Here is a 17,173-nt window from a genome sequence, read left to right as displayed (position 1 = left end):
TATTGTCTGTGACGGGACAGTCAGTGGAATATGGATGTTAATGATCAACCAACGTTTGAGGATAAAATCAAAATTATTTTCCAATGACTTTAGTGACATCTTCTCTGTTTCATGTATTGATGACTGTTTCATAATTGTGGGAGATTTCAAAATCAGACAGAAAAGCAAAGAAGCTGTGATATACTTCAAAACTTTGGTTTGACTGAACATGTGAAACAGGCAACATGCAGTCAGGGACACGCTCTGGGCTTGATTACAAATACAAATTTCCAAAGTCTTTTAATTGACGTTGCATTGACTGATCATTTTTCTGTTATCTTTGAAAGTGCAACGTCCGTTGACTAAAACTTTTTCTTAAGAACAGCACTGTCGAAACTTTCAGTCAGATCTATTCTGATGAGCTGGTTGATTGTTTTTGAGCATCAACTCACTTAGGTTACCTAGCAACAACTTGTTGTGTAATATGCACAGCAGCAGTTTCATGTTGCTCCCAACATCCCGACAGTTGAGAGGCGTCAGGCCAGGAAGTAAAAAACATCCACATTTTCACTCGGAAAACAAGCAACCAGCCTCAAATCGATCCAGAAAACACTCAGAACAGCTTCAGGTAGAAACATGAACATAATCTGTGAATTTATGGTTGGTTATGATTAAGAACATGTAAGAAGATTTACACCGTTCTTAAAACGTAAATTGGTTTTGATAAACGTTTTAAATGTTTTAAGACTCATCAGAGGATGCTACACACATTTAGCTTATTATCTACTTCAAATCAAATATTTTATTCTTTTCAACCCGTTCATCAAACTCACTAATATCCATTGGGATTGTGGGAAATGAAGGAGTTTATCACGAGAAATTTTGGCAGTCAGTACTCTTGACTCTGACATGTCAACCATCTGCGTACAGAGCACTTCATCATCAAGTCCGGTATGAATGATAAGCCCAGCAGACAAATGTAGAGAAAATGGCTAAATTTCACCAACTCACCCATGAAGGTTTAGAAGAAATTAGAACCAAATTAAGCTCCTCCTCCTGAGGCATTTATATCATTCTCTCGTCTTGCTTCAAGAATGGTCTGTCATCACATCTAACCTGATTCATGTAGAAAGACCATCAGCAATTTGTTGATTTTGCAACTCTATAAGGCGATTCAGAGGAAGATCAACAGTCAACGTGGTTGAAGACATTCCTTGAATAAACTTCCCCCTTCCATGAAGACTCTCACTGAGTTACACCAATTGGTTCACAAAGTTGGTGTGTTGAACATTATGGTCTCAAACACACTGCACCAATTAACATGTTGAATTTCTGTGCAAGCGTTTCATTGCCCCACCAAAACAACACACCCGCGCTTACTTGTAGACTCTGGCATTAAACTTCCTCTCCCCTGGGAAGCCAAACATGCCACAGATGACTCTGCTGTTGAACTCGTTCCACTCTGCGTTACAGATCTGCTTCCATTTGCCGCCATCTTTCACCTCTACGTAGCCCTCAGTCACAGGGATCCGCTTACGGTAGGAGGACAGGATGGCTCGGATTCGCACGTCCTCCACGTGAATGTCAAGGTTCTGTGGAAGAACATTGAGAGAAATATGTCAGGCAGAGCGCTTTTAACACGGCCCTTCAAATAATGAGAAGCGGTGATGAACAGACTGCAGCCCTCATACACCTCTGGTTTTTACCTGATGGAGCTCTCTTTGGTTAAAAAGACCTTCCGGGACTTTAGATTCAGCGAAACCGAACTTTGAATCATTGCAGTCAAACGCAAGATTTTTTTTAAGTTTGTTGCATTTGTCTAGAGACTGCACTTCCTGTGTTACATAAGATGGAACCAGTGACGCCCTGGCCCTTCAAGCTCCATGTCTGCGACCCTTGACCTCTATGTGCCATCAGTAAATCTCTTCCAGTTTGCAAAAAACATTTTCACAACAAAGTAGCTTGTTAACGTTTAATGCCGTGACAAGCTTTAAAGGTATAAAAAAGCGCTTCAATGTCCCACCAGTAAATCTGCAACTGGAATTATGTTTCTACACACGTTTTTATCATGTTTTTTTCCTCCCGTCAAACTATTTCTATCTACTCTGTTGATGTACATGGCCTAATGCAGTGATTGCACAACTTAGACATACACATTGAATTTAGCTTTAGCTTCCATTTTGAATGTTCCCAGTAGTAGGTGCTCCTGCAGGCCTCAGCATTTCAGCATCCCAATATACGTTTACAACCTGAATTATAATGTTTGCTCAAATAAATGTTACTAATTTACCTCCATTACTGAATTTGTTTTTTTCTTTGTAGCTTTTCCCTTGGCTTCCCGTGTGTATTACCCGTATTTCCTTTAGATTTCAGTCTCGGCGGTCTTAAGAATCCACAGAACAGGCTGACATTAATAAAACGATATAGCAGAGGAACTGCTGTTTTTCACCCTGTCAGCTTTCGAAGTTGCCTCACAGATCAGAACAGTTTTGATAGCGAAGACCACCACACTCACATTACGACTGGAAAATGATCTCTTTTTAAAAAATCCTTGATATGAGAGACATATGTGCCAGTTGACATTTGTTGTATTCATTCACAAAGAAACTGGTTAATTGCTCTCATGCTTTTTTAAAGATGGAAGACAGAAATGTCAGGGTTTAATTAAAAATAAATAAAAACCTGTGACGTATACTGCATAATGCATTCATTGATATGCATGTGAAAGAGCTCTAAATCTATAACAGTAGCAGCTTGTCTGTCAGTCTCGTTGCATTTTGGCCGGACAAAAACACAGTAGACGTTCCTGTATGTTTAGGCACTTAACTTGAACATAATGTCAGGCGATAAAGCGCTGCTTTTCAGACTTTTTTTTTTTGGGGTATTTTTAAAGTGATAGTATGGACTGAGAACATCTAATTAGTGGGGAAATGGGTCAGGTTCCTCACAGACCTTTCTCATGCTGAGCCAAAAACAAAACCCTGACATGGAATAATGAGAGAAGAGGTTTTCCACAATTGACATGTTCCTCCATGGAAGGGCAGACGGCACGAGAGAGAAAACATCATCAGTTTTTCTATCCGCTGCACATTAATCATTTTAGTCTGGGGGAATGAGAAAGTTTATAAAAACTAACATTTTGGTACACAATAATTACTGGACATGAATATATGTATATACTGAATATAGAGTACATGATGGGGGAAAAAAATCCCTTTTCTTTGGCAGAGTTGGATTGTCTCACTGAGCTTAGTGAAACGGATCCTGTTCGGTCCGTTTCCTGGTTCCAGCTCCTCCTCTTTACACGCTCCCTCTTGGTCCTTGGGATTTATCTTGATGAACTTCCTGTTTAGATTAGGAGCATGATTCTGGGGTAAAAAAAAACACCCAAACCCTGACTAATCTGACATGGAAAAGCACCGACTTCCTCACATATGTGTTTTGTTTCAACTGAGTCTCAGGAGTGAAGCCTTTTCCTGAAAATGGCTGCAGATGGAAAAAGCATCAGGGAGATGAACTGATGGGAAGATTTAAAGGAGCCAAAATGTACTTCATCACAGGCTTGACTGAGACAATGCTTGACTTTTTTGTGTGTTTACTCTTTTAAGTTCATTTTATTTAAATGACAGTAACAGGACACTAAGCTCAGCTAATTATTCAAAGTAGTCCAAGACTACAGAAGGAAACCCATCAGATTGCATTGACCCGTTGACTTTACAGGAATCTATCGTACTGAACATGCATGTGGTGACAGTAAAGAGGAAAAGCTCCCCTTTAACAGGAAGAAGCCTCCAGCAGAACCAGAACATGGTTCAGTATGAGCATCCAGCTGCTACCACAGACTGCTTACGTTTATAAGAAATGGAAAATTTGCTACAGCAGACATATGTCAAAACAATCAAACTTCTCCAACATTTGTGTGTCCCTTTTTAATGCTTTTTCTTTTAAAAGTCCATATCTTATGAGAACTCAATACCTTTCTGATTCCTTTCCCTCGGATCAATAGAAATGAGAATTAATTTGCAACAATTTACTACAGTTACAGCAGTAAGTGCTAGTTAGTGTGTCAGGCAGAGGCGAGCTAACATTATCTTTGGAATAAAGGTTGAGAAAACTAAAAATGCAGAACGATTTCAAATGTCAGATTTCAGATTTTGTGCTAACTACATCAACACGGCCATAGTTCTATAAATAAATAAATAAAAAGAAACAGAAAATATAACTTTTATAAAAAAATATCTCTTTTATATTAAAACTGCCCCAGGTTGTGACAGTATGAGACAGAAAATCTATGAAAAGATGGCTCTCCTTCACCTCCTGCCTGAGCCACTACTGCTGTGAAGAAATGCACCACTCCCAAATAAAACAACCAGTCAGAGCCAGGAGGCGGGTCTTAGTGCTGTCAATCACCCTGCTGTTGAACATGCTGAACAACAAAATGTTACAGAAAAACTGTTTATTCGCTGTCATCGGTGGCCATGCTAACTAGCTTGAGCAGGAAAGAGAATGAGCAGTGCCTCACAGAAGGTGAGTGACAGCACTAAGCCCCGCCTCCTGGCTCTGATTGCTTGTTTCTAGTTCCTGGGAGAAGGCAGATGAGTGGATTCTTTTCACAGATTATATCTTATGCCATATTGTCACAACATGGTGACAGTCTCAACAAATATGAAAAAAACAAACAGTTTTTCATATAAGTTACATGCTGCAGCTTTAGTGAGCAGAATCGCTCCAGTGCAGATTTGAAGCTAAAATATAGTTAGCAAAATTTTGACAATGCCTAACTGACCATGTGCATAGGAATCTAGGATTATGTGTTTTTTGCAGTTATTTACAGAAAACAGGGAACATTGCCTCTCACTTCCTCAGAGCCATTAAAATGGATCTTTAGTTAACAAACTGGAAACAGATGCTTCACAGCACTGGGACACTCTGAGCCAAACTGGAGCATAAATTACAGAGACAATGACTTAATGGAAATGAAGTGATTCAACATGACATAAAAGTTGAAGCTTGTGGAAAATGACTGCAGTACTCAGGGATCAGAATGTCTCATAATGAGCTTAAACAGGTTTGAAAAAAGAAAGAAAGAAAAAAGAAAAACCCACAGCGCTGCTTTCCACTGAGAGTACATCAGGCGTTTGAGTAATAAAAACTCACTTGTGCTGAAGGGAAACAGTTTCGCTCTCTGTGTTTGGTGGTTTTCCCATCATGCCTGGTCCAGTGCGGGGACAGCAGGTAAAGAAACCATCTAACTTTAGGTTATGCGGTCAAATCTTTAATGTGAATCGTGTTCGCACCGGATAAAATCCACACCCAGAAACCAGCAACACATGGCTCTAATTCTCAAAGAGAAGGGATGCAAATGCTGCCATCCGCCAAATGACTCCTAATCCTAATTACTGAGAGCTCTGAGCCAGCGCCGAGCGCCGTCCTCAGACAAATGTTCTGAGTGTGCCCAGCGTAGCAGCCTGATACCAGAAGACCAAGCAGCTCCAACAGTGAGAAACCAACATTTGTCTCTCTTCTGTCTTTGTCTTCTTACAATGTTAATGTCACATCACCTCAGTGCGATGGTGATATATCTACAATATATCATGCAGCTCTACTCCCCATGATAAACAGAGATTATATGGACCTTTAATAATAATATTACTAAAGCATTTTATTTAAGAGCAGTGTAACAAAAACATAATAAATCCGCACTGCATGCTCACTACATACTCTCCTATAATATGCACCATTTACTTCTTCAACCAAAACGTTTTGGTTTGCAATGAAATGCTTATTGGTTTTAAATGCATTTGTTCTGTTTGTAAACGGGCTCTTTTCATTTACTTTTGTATTTTTATCAACTTATTGTTCTTCTTTCCTTGTTTCTTTTACTAGTTCTTACCTGCTGTGGTCTATTTGGTTCTTTCTGTCTCTTTTCAGTTTAAGGAAGTTGGCGCTGCTCACTGACACAAACTCCTAAAGTGGAGGGGAATAGTGGGATTAAGAGACAAGGCAAAAAAAAAAAAAAGAAACCCAAACAAATAATTTCAATTCAATAACAAATACATTTGTTAATTATTCAGAACGATTAAAAAAGTTTCTAAGGAAACCCAGCAGATTGCATCGAGCCAGTGACTCCTCCTGGACCAGCATGTAGCGACGATTGCCTGTGCTGAGTCGTTGACTTAATTTAAATCCCTCATACAGCACATGCATAAGGGAGTGAAGAGGAAAAACTCCCCTTTAACCGGAAGAAAGCTCCAGCAGAACCAGAACCGGGCTCAGCTCGAGCCAGGCTTAACCGACTGCGAGCTTGAGAAGAGACACACAAAAAATAAATAAAAAATGGAAGAACTGAGGCAGGATTATTTCTGTTTTCAGACAATTGAAAGTTGAATCTCAGAAAAACTTTTCATGATATGAGGATTTCATATCCGTCCGTAGCAATAATTATTGATTAATTCTTTGTTTTAAATATCTGAAATAAACCCAAACTTTCCTGTTTTATCTACATTTTTCTCTTGAGGCTTTGCTTCATATTAATTTTTTAGTTTACCTGGTTATAAGGTATGAGGGAAAAACATAAAACTCCAGCGCAAGCTACTCAGTTGCACAATATGCTAGTTGACTGATCTTCCTTATCTGGCTGTGAAAGGTTGAGCAGCCAAAGCCTTTTCTTTGCCTACATCTCCCAGAATGCTGTGCAATTCTGGACTAGAGTTCAGTGAAATTATTGAAAGTTCTATCTGATGTGTTTTCTACTGATATTAATCGTCTGACTATCATTTATCAAACCCTTAATCAGAATGAACTGAAGGTCAGTGGACTTCCTCAAAGCCATAAAAGGACAGATAAGCAGGAAGTGGAAAGTTGAGGCGACAGCGACTTCAGAGCAGCACAACTGACGGTCACTGTGTTATTTACTGGACCGCTGAGAGAGACGGAGCTGAATATAGCCAGGCAAACCGAGGGAACCTCAGACCGCAGAGCAAAGTCATGGAATGACATGTTTACTTTGCGTCTATCACAAAATGCCAGAGAATGCAGGAGAACGTGAAGGGGGCTCACGGGGCTGACGGGGGAGCAGCAGCAGCCAGGAGGGCTTCACGTTTCACCTCCGCCTTACCTCACTCCCTCACCATTTCCTGTGTGGGTTATTCTGGCTCACCTGATAGAGCCTCTGCATGCAGCCTAATAATCATCCCAAACCGCTAACTCTCCCCCCAGCAACATACAGTTGATGGCTGCCATTACAGAACGCCTGCCTGGATGATAGGGCCAGGCCTCAGCGGTGGAGCGCTGCTCCCAGCTGGGTGTGTTTTACACGCTGGGGGCCCATCTGACAGTAAATGGAAAAGCTGAGTCTGAAGGTCTTTTTTGTTTGGCTTTGTTGGGTTTTTTTTTAGGTTATGAGCCCAGTCTGGCTCCATACGTCTAGACATGTCCATCTGCACTCTGTGGAGAAAATCACAATCTACTTCTTGGCTCTAAAGTTCAAGGACTTCTCCTTATAGATCCAAGCTCATCTATTAGCACTCCTGGTTATAATTAAGCTAAACATCGAGAGCTTTCATTTAGTGAGAGAAAAAAAATCCTCCGTTAAGAAATGTCTTTAACCAAACTGTCGTCTGGAAGATGGGACCTGCCGCTCTCAGCAGGGCTGCACTGATTGCAGTTTTCTGAATGTTCACTGACCACCAATCGTTAAAAAGCAATTTTGGCCAATACTGATTTTTTTTAATTTTTTTTTTATATGAAATGTTGATAAATATTGCAATAAAGTTGCAGAGTTGGGAACAGTGGAGTGATTTTTATTAACTGCAATCACTGCTGATCCCTGATCTCCCAAAATCAAGGAAATCTGGGCCAATTTATCGGTGCACCACTTCCACCTCACAAACGGAAAATGATTTTGACTTTTTGCACGGGAGTTGCAATAGAAATTTTGTTGAATCCTGTTCAATGACAATAAATGCTATTCTTCTTCTATTCTTCTTCTTCTAGGCGAAGTATTGTTAAGAATGTTACAATTCAATTCACTATAATATTGTTTGAAATAATCCCATATTCGTTTGGTAGTAAGTAGCACACAAATATTCCATCCTTTTCAGTTCATTTTTCCAAATAAATATCGATTTGAAAACGTCTGCAGCTCTCCTGTCGTGCCATGGAGAGCAGCTCACACTGTCTCTATATCAGCTCAGTGACATATAAAACAGTTCTTCATATTGAGTTTCTTTGCTGTTTGAGAACAACTACTGTTGTAAATCAGCCTTTCACAAATAATATCATCTGTTCAGACGCACAGACGTTTCCCCCAAAATACACTAAGCAATAACACCATGGAACAGCTCACACACTAGTCCAAACAACAGTGTGTCTGAAATAAAACCTCCTGTGATCTGAGCTTGTTGTTTTTAACTCAAACAGGAATGTCAAAGCAAACAATTGTTAGATTGAAATATCCAAGCAAAATTTTTATGTACTGATCGGGACCTTAATAGGACAGTGTTATGGGTTTTCCAGCGTCAATCAAGTAACTATGTTTCCTTCAGTTGTTATAAAAATGCTGCAAATTTCAAATATGACATGAAATAAAAATTACTTTGTAATTAAATACCTTGAAATTGGGCCTCTGTCTCTTTAAGAAAATCTTGCTCTTTCCAACACAACACCTTTGGGAAGTCATCACAACATTGACGTTCTATTAACCCTTTCGCAACATTTTAACCAGTGCTCCTATACTGAGCTCAGCTGGTGTTCAGTTCTGCCAGATGTTTGCTAATTAATACTGGCTAGTCTCAAGGAACCGAGTGGGGGAGTCACTGCTCTGTGGGACGGAAGCTCTGAAGCTTGGAAACGGCAGCGCTGAGGAGGAGCTGAACCTCAACGGCGGAGCTGAGTCCATCCAGGTGTTATACACAGCTGAATGGTTGCCACGGGAGATTAAAGTATTTCTCAAACATGCATAGAAGAATCAAGGCAAAACTCCTGGAATAACATTATAACATGATGTAAAGCTCAAAAAAGTCCATTTTATATAATACTGCCCCTTTAATAAATCTTCTGTATTGACTTGATCAATTGATGTGACTTGTCAAACTTGCTTGGCACCAAGCAAGTTTCTGTAGGCAAGTGTGGTACCACAGTTATTAATTGCTTGCTTCATAAATGCCCATTACTCCCTCTTAAGCTAAACTCTATTTTACAGTCACTATTAATTTCTGGAGGAAACGTCTGTGTTGGTTTCTAAGCTTAACCGAGGAGAAGACAAAAAAAAAAAAGGTTAAGAGTCACAGCATTAAGTTCGATCTGCAGTGAGCTCAACACGTTGGAATGTGTGAGGCCTGCAAGGAGTGCAGAACACATCGGGCTGACGGTAGTAGCTCAGAACTTGCTGCTCAGTCTAGTCATAAGGGCTTTAAAAAGGTTGGCTAAAAGACTGAGTTACGAGCAAAACACAGCTCATAATTACCTGTTCAGGACTATTTTTAAAGGACCCAGTGATTAGCTATCAATTTTGAGTTTTGCAGTACAAAACCCAGAGATTTTTATTAGCAGTACTGTTTTCTGAATGCAGCACTTAATGGTCACATCTGACACAAACATTCTAAGTACAGCCTCAGTATTCACTACTGTTGGATTTTTCTGTGGAACATAACTCCAATTTATTCATGGAAAATCTGCCTATTTGTGGATCACAGCGTGGTAAGCTGAAATGACTGGGCACAATGCTACTCGACACACTGTTGGCTGGTGTTTGCAAATTCAGAACAATCCGGGAGCTACGTTTATTTTCTGTGAAACTGATTGCCCCCCTCCCCAAACACCACCCCCCCCCCCCCCACCACCACCCCTTCACCCCCCACACACACACACGCACACACACACGCACACACTCCAAGTGTGGACAAAGCAAGACAGAAGATGTTAGCTTCTACAGCAGTGTTAAGTTAAAGTCTGTTTTACAGTCACTATTGTGAAATAGTGACTGTAAAATAGACGGTATGTGTATTAATGCTGCTTCGGGTATTTTTGGTGTGAACTATTGCAAGCGGCAGTTAGAAGCCTTTTCAGAGGAGACCTCAAGCATTCACAGATTGGAGCTATGCACAGGCAGCTGTGGTTCCAACTCCCTGTGAACACCTCGGGTCCACTTTACTGAGATTTGGGTTGGGTAAATGTTTATTGAATACAAAAAGTCTGACTCTAAGAATTTCCCATGTAGGGATTGTGTGGAGATCCTCTGCTGTAAGTAACATGGTGAATATGAAGCATCAAGACTTTTTGACTTCCAACATATCAGGAAACTTTATAATTTTTTTAAAACAAGACATTTTTACAGTCCTATAGTTTGATAGAATTGCATCACACTATTTGTAAAGTTTTCTTAACATATGCATCATCACAACCCTTACACAGAGTCTGAGGTCTTCTAGACGGTAGGGCAAGGCCACACAGTCTGTCCCATCTAAATTTGAATGTTACCCATTTACATTTTTTTGACAAGCATTCGGTCTAAGCTGTCCCTTGTATAAGTCAAATCTTGCAGCCTTTTTCCTTTACCTCTCCTGTGTCAGGCGCATCCGGTTTACCTTCAAAATCTATGTGGAGCATCGGACACGTTGGATGTGCTCGGTGCTTCAAACGCTCAAAACACTCCAAACATTTCAAATCTAAACACTCGAAACACCCCGCAACGGCACCATGCGCCTCCCCACACACCTTGAATGTAAATCAGACGCCCTTAAGGCTCAAAACATGTTTGGTGTGAACTCAACACTGGCTTTAGAAGACTTTGGAGACTTTGATTGAGGAGGTGTTAATGCTCAATCGAACTGCGACGCAGACAAAAGAAATGAACTCTGGTCCTCCTACAAACCTCGACATCTCTTCAGTTGAAGTGAATTCTGGCACAGTTCCAATGCATATATGAATGCAAGTGGATCAGAGACCACTCCAAGAGCAGGAAGCAAACTATAGTACAAGACATTCTGGGCAAATAGAACCAAAACAAAAACAAGAGTCTGGTGCAAGCAGGAGAAACGGCTCATGGCTTTCTCCTGAATACAAAAGAGAAATCCTTCAACCTCTAAAATCTGGTGCTATCTGGTTTGCATTTTGTGAAGATGGAAGTTGCACTGAGTGTCTTCTTCAGAAGTATTCTTGTCACATCCTTTAGTAGTTCTTGATGCAGGTTTTTCAGTTAGTTTGGATCACTTGGCAGAGTGCAGTTTGAAAGAAAACCACATCAACTGAAAATGTAACAATCGTAAATTTGGCCCCCAAATGACTTGAGTCTGCTGGACTACCAGCTGTAAAAACATCCTTAATGACTCTGAGTAAAGCGTTGGGACAAAACATTTTGTGCTTGAAAACCTTTCTACAAACTAGACTTTTGAACTGCCTTGTTGCTGAAAAAGTGCTATATAAATAGGATCTTCTTCTGACAATTTTACCAATAATAATGATTGTTATTGACCTAGAATTTAGATTTGTTTTCAACTTTCAGAAAATCAGAAATTCTGATTACAAACCCTACTTTAAGTGAAGACTGCATATTCACCACAAGGACTCATAAAGCCTCATGATGCAACAAAATATCTCACCTATTCCTAATGAAATAATTCATAATTTATAACCATGATATGTCTTTGCCAAAGAGAACTTGAATGTTTTACTCTTCTGTTTTTGGAGGTTCTCCTATTTTGAAATTAGAAAGGAAGTAAAGCCATATTCAATAAATTGGATTATGCATTTAGAAGAGGTCAGTTTGTCAAATAACATGAAAAACTACATTTATAAGCTGTTGTTGGACAGAAGTTACATCAGAACAACCCAAAATCACCAGCTGGTATTTCCAAGGCCCACAAACCACAAGCAGAATCATGAAAAGAAAATATAAAAGACGGATGCAGCTTTTGCTGAAGTTTACCTCCACATGATTGGGCAATGTGTTGACAAATTTAAATCCAGGGATCCTGCGGTCGCTGCACACCACGCCTACATCTTCGGTGTGTTTGCAATCTGAAACACCAATCCCGTTGGATGGACACAGAGCCAGCGTCCTCTCTTTTCCAGTGCACTGCAGATTGTCAAACCAGATGGGTCCTTATGGGATAAAACAGAAATTCAGGTTTCATCATATTGTAAAGCGTTCAGCACTCTGCCTTGGTTTTGTTGCCATACGATATTTCAAGCTTACACTAAGGTTTTGCGATATGTAACATTTTCCCAACCAATGTTCAGATCAACAAATGACTATGGCTAATAAACTCGCACAGCCGACATTTTCTAGGCGGAGCGATTATTTGCCAACTTAGAACACAAAAGTCCAGTTCCAGACACATAGTGCCATTTTACACAACAACCAAAACATACTTTATTGATCCGAAAGGGCAATTAAATGTTGTGGCTCATATCAATTAAAATTCTTCAAAAAGTTACTGTAAATGGTGATGGCTTTAGGCAGGAAAGATTTCCTGAAGCAGTTTGTATTATAGCAAACTTGAAGAAGCCTCTGACTGAAGACACTCAGTTTTTCTAAGTCAGTCTCATGAAGATGATGATCAGGTTTGTTCATTTTCTTAATTTTATGTAAAGTCCTTCTTTCCATCATCATCATATCCAGAGGTTCCACAGTCGACCCCAGAATAGAAACAACCAATCAAGTAACTGTTACCATCAGCATGTTACTATATCCTGCTTGTCCTCATTCTGTATAGTTTTTGAATTTTTCTGTCGTTTATTTACTTTGGTTGTGGCAAATTGCTCATAGAGGCTTAAACCTGCAACATATATATATTTTTCTATTTTTAATATTTTACAGTCATACTCGATTCTGTAAAATTTGTACTTTGTGTTTATTTGCCTCCCCACGTTCAAGATACCATCAGTCCATCTATTATCCAACACACTCTGCACTAGATCTCCAGTGGTCAACGGATGAGAGGCAGGGTAAACCCTGGACTGGTCACCAGTCCATCACAGGTTCAGGGTACCATTTAAATAAATGTATTTTCCTATAAGATGCTGCCTTTCTGTTATAAGTTTGAGTAAATAAATCATCACTGAACTTGGAGGAATTCTGGGGAAAATAAAAGCTTTGCTTGCAGCTGCAAGTTTGCATGCACCATGAAAAACTGATTTTTTTTTTTTTTTTCCATGGGCTGCATCTTGTGGATTCAGTCAAGCATTGTTATTAATTAAGACAGTAACTCAAAGGCCAGAAAAAAAAAGAAAATCCCTACTAAAGTCGACTGGTGAATGGCTCGGCCTATTATCAATGGTCAATAAATTTGTGCAGTCGCCCAACCTTAGTTTACACACCACTGGGATGTATTACCCCAATAAATACCATGTACAAAAGTAATTGATGTGATGTATTGTTAGTGTCTGAGCCTTACCATCTCCTTTCCCATATTTAGAAGATGGGACCCATGACACTGCTTCCTGGTAGCCCAGTTCCTTGCACACCACCTGGGCACCATGGATGGAGAAGTCATCGTCACAGACAGTACCCCAAGTACCGTTGTAGAAAACCTCAACTCGACCCTCATTGTGCTTCCTCTTTTGTCCTGCTAGTCGAAGTTGAATCCTGGGGGTATCTGAAGCGAGGACCGGGGGGGTGTACTGTTCCTGTTCAGGGTCTGGGTAGCCCGGCGGGTAGCCAAGGTACTCGTACTGGGCGTGGGCCAGCCTCAACACCACCAAGAAGATCCCAACGCAGTAGGATAGCTTTGGTTTGGCCAACATTTTGATAGAAACTGTTAAAACAAAAATAAGTAAGAAGGAATAGTCATTAAAAGTTGCTAGCAGTCGATTAAAGATTGGGACAATATTCGCCCCAATTTTGGCCTAAATTTCCAGTCAGATAAAGGCGCCATCAGTCTGCACTTTAGTCAGCTGGCAAGTTGGGTCGGCGCAAAAAAATCTATTAGTGTTAGAGTGAAGACTGGAGTCTGCAGGTGTATGAGTGGAAATGACCCGACCTGACCCAACTTGACCCGACCAGACCCGACCTGACCCGACCGCAGTCACAGTCAAACAAACTGGTAACACACTCAACTGCAACTCCATTAATAGACATTGAAAAAGAGACACTGGAACAGTGTAAATTTAAGGGACAGTGCCTGTTCAGTGTCACAAAACTAAAAGTTTATAGGGTGCCAGATCATTCAGTCAGCTTTACACAACCTTTTTTGAATTAGCTGTTATCAAAGAGCTTAGGGTGTTTTCACACCCGATAATCCAGTAAACATGGTTTGACCAGAGACCAAAATTGCCACATTTGTTACAATTTCAACTGGTGCGGTTCGCTGTCACACTGCGCTCTGTTAGATGAACAAAATCCTTTGAGCTACCTGTTCACCCCGTCACCTCTGGCGGCACTGCACCAAAAACCAGTAAAAGAAACAACACAAACACCTCAGAGGAAGTGACTGAGTGTCACTTTTTTCTTCACAAAATGTAAATAAAAATAAGTGCCATCAGATTTTAGTGGTTGTATGTGTGTTTAGTCAATGGTAAAAGCCATTTCTCCCGCTATCTCAAAGGTACTGTGTTTGTTTTGGTTGTATTTCCCCAGGATGCACTGCACTGAAGACCACTTTTTTGTAGAGGTCTCTGGTCCACTTGACATCCACATGTACAATTGAACAGCACAAAAGTTCACTTCAACCAATCCCAGGTCTGTAAGTGGACAAAAGTTTGCCTTTCTGGTCTTTGTCAGAGTTCAATTAAATATCCCCAAACAAATCACACTTTCTAGGCAAACAAACTAGACTGAACAGGGATGGTGTGAACGCACCCTAAAATATGGCCGGTGAAGCAACCCTGTGTTCTACAGGTAGGACATAGAATGAGTTGGGTCGACAGAGACACCACCTCACATCCCAGAAGAACCCACAGGACCGGTTACATATAGTTCCCAACTGTCCAGTTAAAGTCCTGGACTGCAAACATAGAAACTGCAGCTGGTGGATGTCATGTTTTTTTTTTAAACTGTTAAGCCTCACATGTAGAAACAAAACAAACAGCCATAAAACAGGATTAACACGTGAAGAATCAAGAAAACATCCACTACTGGACTGAAAAACATGCAGGAAACTGATGTTTTTGGATGACTTCACCACAGATGTGTCTGTCCTGTGTGGTGTGAAAACATCTGGCTCCAGACTCTCTGCTTTCCTCACTGTAACGTGGCAGCAGTTACACAAGCTGATCCGCACACAGGGAACGGGTGGAATGAGGCTCCGGCCTCTGGACCGCCATCATTAGGCAGTTAGTTGTGCTTTGATCCGAGCTGGGTTTTCTCAGCGGCTCTCTCTTCCCACAGCGATCATGAGGCATGCAGACTGGGTGACGCTGGAGCTGAAACATCTGAGCACATTGAGGCTGTGCAGGATTTCCTTTGGTTTGAGGGAAAACTAAACACGGATCAGAAAACCTGAATATGAAACGGGAATTATGATGTCTGATATTTTCCTACAGGAGCTCTGCTCTAAGGACTATTTAAGGGTTTGTTGTGACGTGAACCTTTTTTCCCCCACCGGGGATGGAAGGGGTCCAAGGATTGACTGAAAAGGTCAACATGTCAATTTGCAGGAATGCCAGCAGCTCTTTGAGTGACCCTTGCCAAACAGTGCAAGCAGCCACTAAGAAGAAAAAGCTAAATCGCTTTGTGATTTCAAGCAGGCTCCATTTTATCTGATGGAGAAACGTAGTCAATCTGAGGCATAAAAAGGAGCTCCCACAGTCAGGGCCTGTCAACTGAAAGTCAGCTCAGGCATAGAAACAGACTCCTTGGGTTCTGAAATTATTTCCACCGTGCTCTTAAACTGTGTTGACATTAAATCAGTGCAGATTACAACACACAAGCATGTCATGCACAGAATAAATGAAGGTTTGAAAAGGCTTTTCTAAAGACGGACTCAAAGTTTGGGCTCAGAGACTGAGAAGTTCCAACTGCAGCTGAACTTACTGTAATTTCCCCCTCTGGCGAGATGAAGCTCCTTCTCTGGGTCCTGAAGTCAGCTGCTCCTCTTTCTGCCGCGCTCCGAACTTTCACTGCTCTTTATGCAAATCAGGACCAGTGGAGGGAGTGGCCCAAACCGCTGAGGCCCCGCCCACTGACCGTGTCCGATAATGGGCTCTGGCCCAGCTGCAACGTTTAGAGAACAGTTCTGGATGACGCCTTCACCTAACCACAGAAAATTTGAGAGACTTTATAAAATCATTACAACATTATTGTCAGTAGCAAACAACAAACTCAATGGTTACTTTGGCAAAGAAGAAATTAAAACAGAAATGTATTTAATTTTCTTTCCCCAAAGATCTCAGAAAACCCAGTAAAACTTTCCCAAACAATATAAGCTACAAATAATTTACGTCTTAATAAATTAGTCACTTCTCAAAATATTTCTTTTTTTTCATTAACTTTTTTCCAAGATAAACAGATAAAAACACAGAAAATGTTTTTCCCAATCCAGTGGAGACATCTAAAGACACAGGAAGAGACCAAAACACAGAACAGAAACACAGAAGCATCCGGTATTGTCCCACAGGGGGGACAATGAGGTCTAACAGCTGCAAAGTGACAGAACACTGAGGTGGGCTCAGTGTACCAATACTTTATGTGAAGATTAATATACTCTGCATGAAGGGCAAATTATAACATGAAATACAGCTATCCATCTGGATACACTCAGTTATTTTGGTTCATCAATTCAACTCAGAGAAAAACTCAACTCAATTCACAACCCTAAATAAATGTAGATTTCAATTTGTCATTCAACCAATAAAACTGATTTCTGATAGGAAACACAACAATTTCTAAATGTAGCAAAGGACAGTCAGGCTTGGGAAAAAATATGTTTTCATCTACCTTTTCTTAAAGATGTAAATAATCATCGACCGGTTGTTTCAGTGGCGAGCCTCCAGTTTTCAGCTCAGGTATCTTATTCGTTCAACATCTCGCGTGTTCTCAGCCTGATCTGGCCTGCTCTCTGCTGCCATCTGGTGGCAGACGATCGTCCTTTTCTACTCGGATCGCGGATGCCCCGAAATGTTCCGCCCTGCGCTGCTGGATGCGATTCTTTTAATCCACATAAGTGTCAGATTATCCTCTCCTTTCTGATCCTTCTCACAGCACACATCATGCCGCTTCTGGTAGAGAGATATCTCCAACCTGGAGGTTGTTTGA

The 17,173-nt window shown here is 40.7% G+C and overlaps 1 protein-coding gene across 2 annotated transcripts in view; it reads right to left on the bottom strand.

Moving 5' to 3' along the window:
• loxl2b (lysyl oxidase-like 2b) overlaps nt 1-16,033 on the bottom strand; it is a 30,454-nt gene extending 14,421 nt beyond the window's left edge. For both annotated transcript variants that reach the window (XM_055020547.1, XM_055020548.1), the window contains exons 1-4: nt 15,953-16,033; nt 13,377-13,736; nt 11,906-12,081; nt 1,360-1,571 (exon numbers count right to left, since the gene is read on the bottom strand). In XM_055020547.1, coding sequence (XP_054876522.1) covers nt 1,360-1,571; nt 11,906-12,081; nt 13,377-13,725 — 737 coding nt within the window. In that variant the 5' untranslated portion in view covers nt 13,726-13,736; nt 15,953-16,033. The remainder of the gene's footprint in view (nt 1-1,359; nt 1,572-11,905; nt 12,082-13,376; nt 13,737-15,952) is intronic.
• Between the last annotated feature and the right edge of the window lie 1,140 nt (nt 16,034-17,173).

Source organism: Poeciliopsis prolifica, unplaced genomic scaffold (genome assembly GCF_027474105.1).
Source record: "Poeciliopsis prolifica strain line A6 unplaced genomic scaffold, Auburn_PproV2 SCAFFOLD068, whole genome shotgun sequence".
In the NCBI taxonomy this organism is placed as follows: Eukaryota; Metazoa; Chordata; class Actinopteri; order Cyprinodontiformes; family Poeciliidae; genus Poeciliopsis; species Poeciliopsis prolifica.
This window is presented reverse-complemented; position numbering and strand designations above follow the sequence as displayed.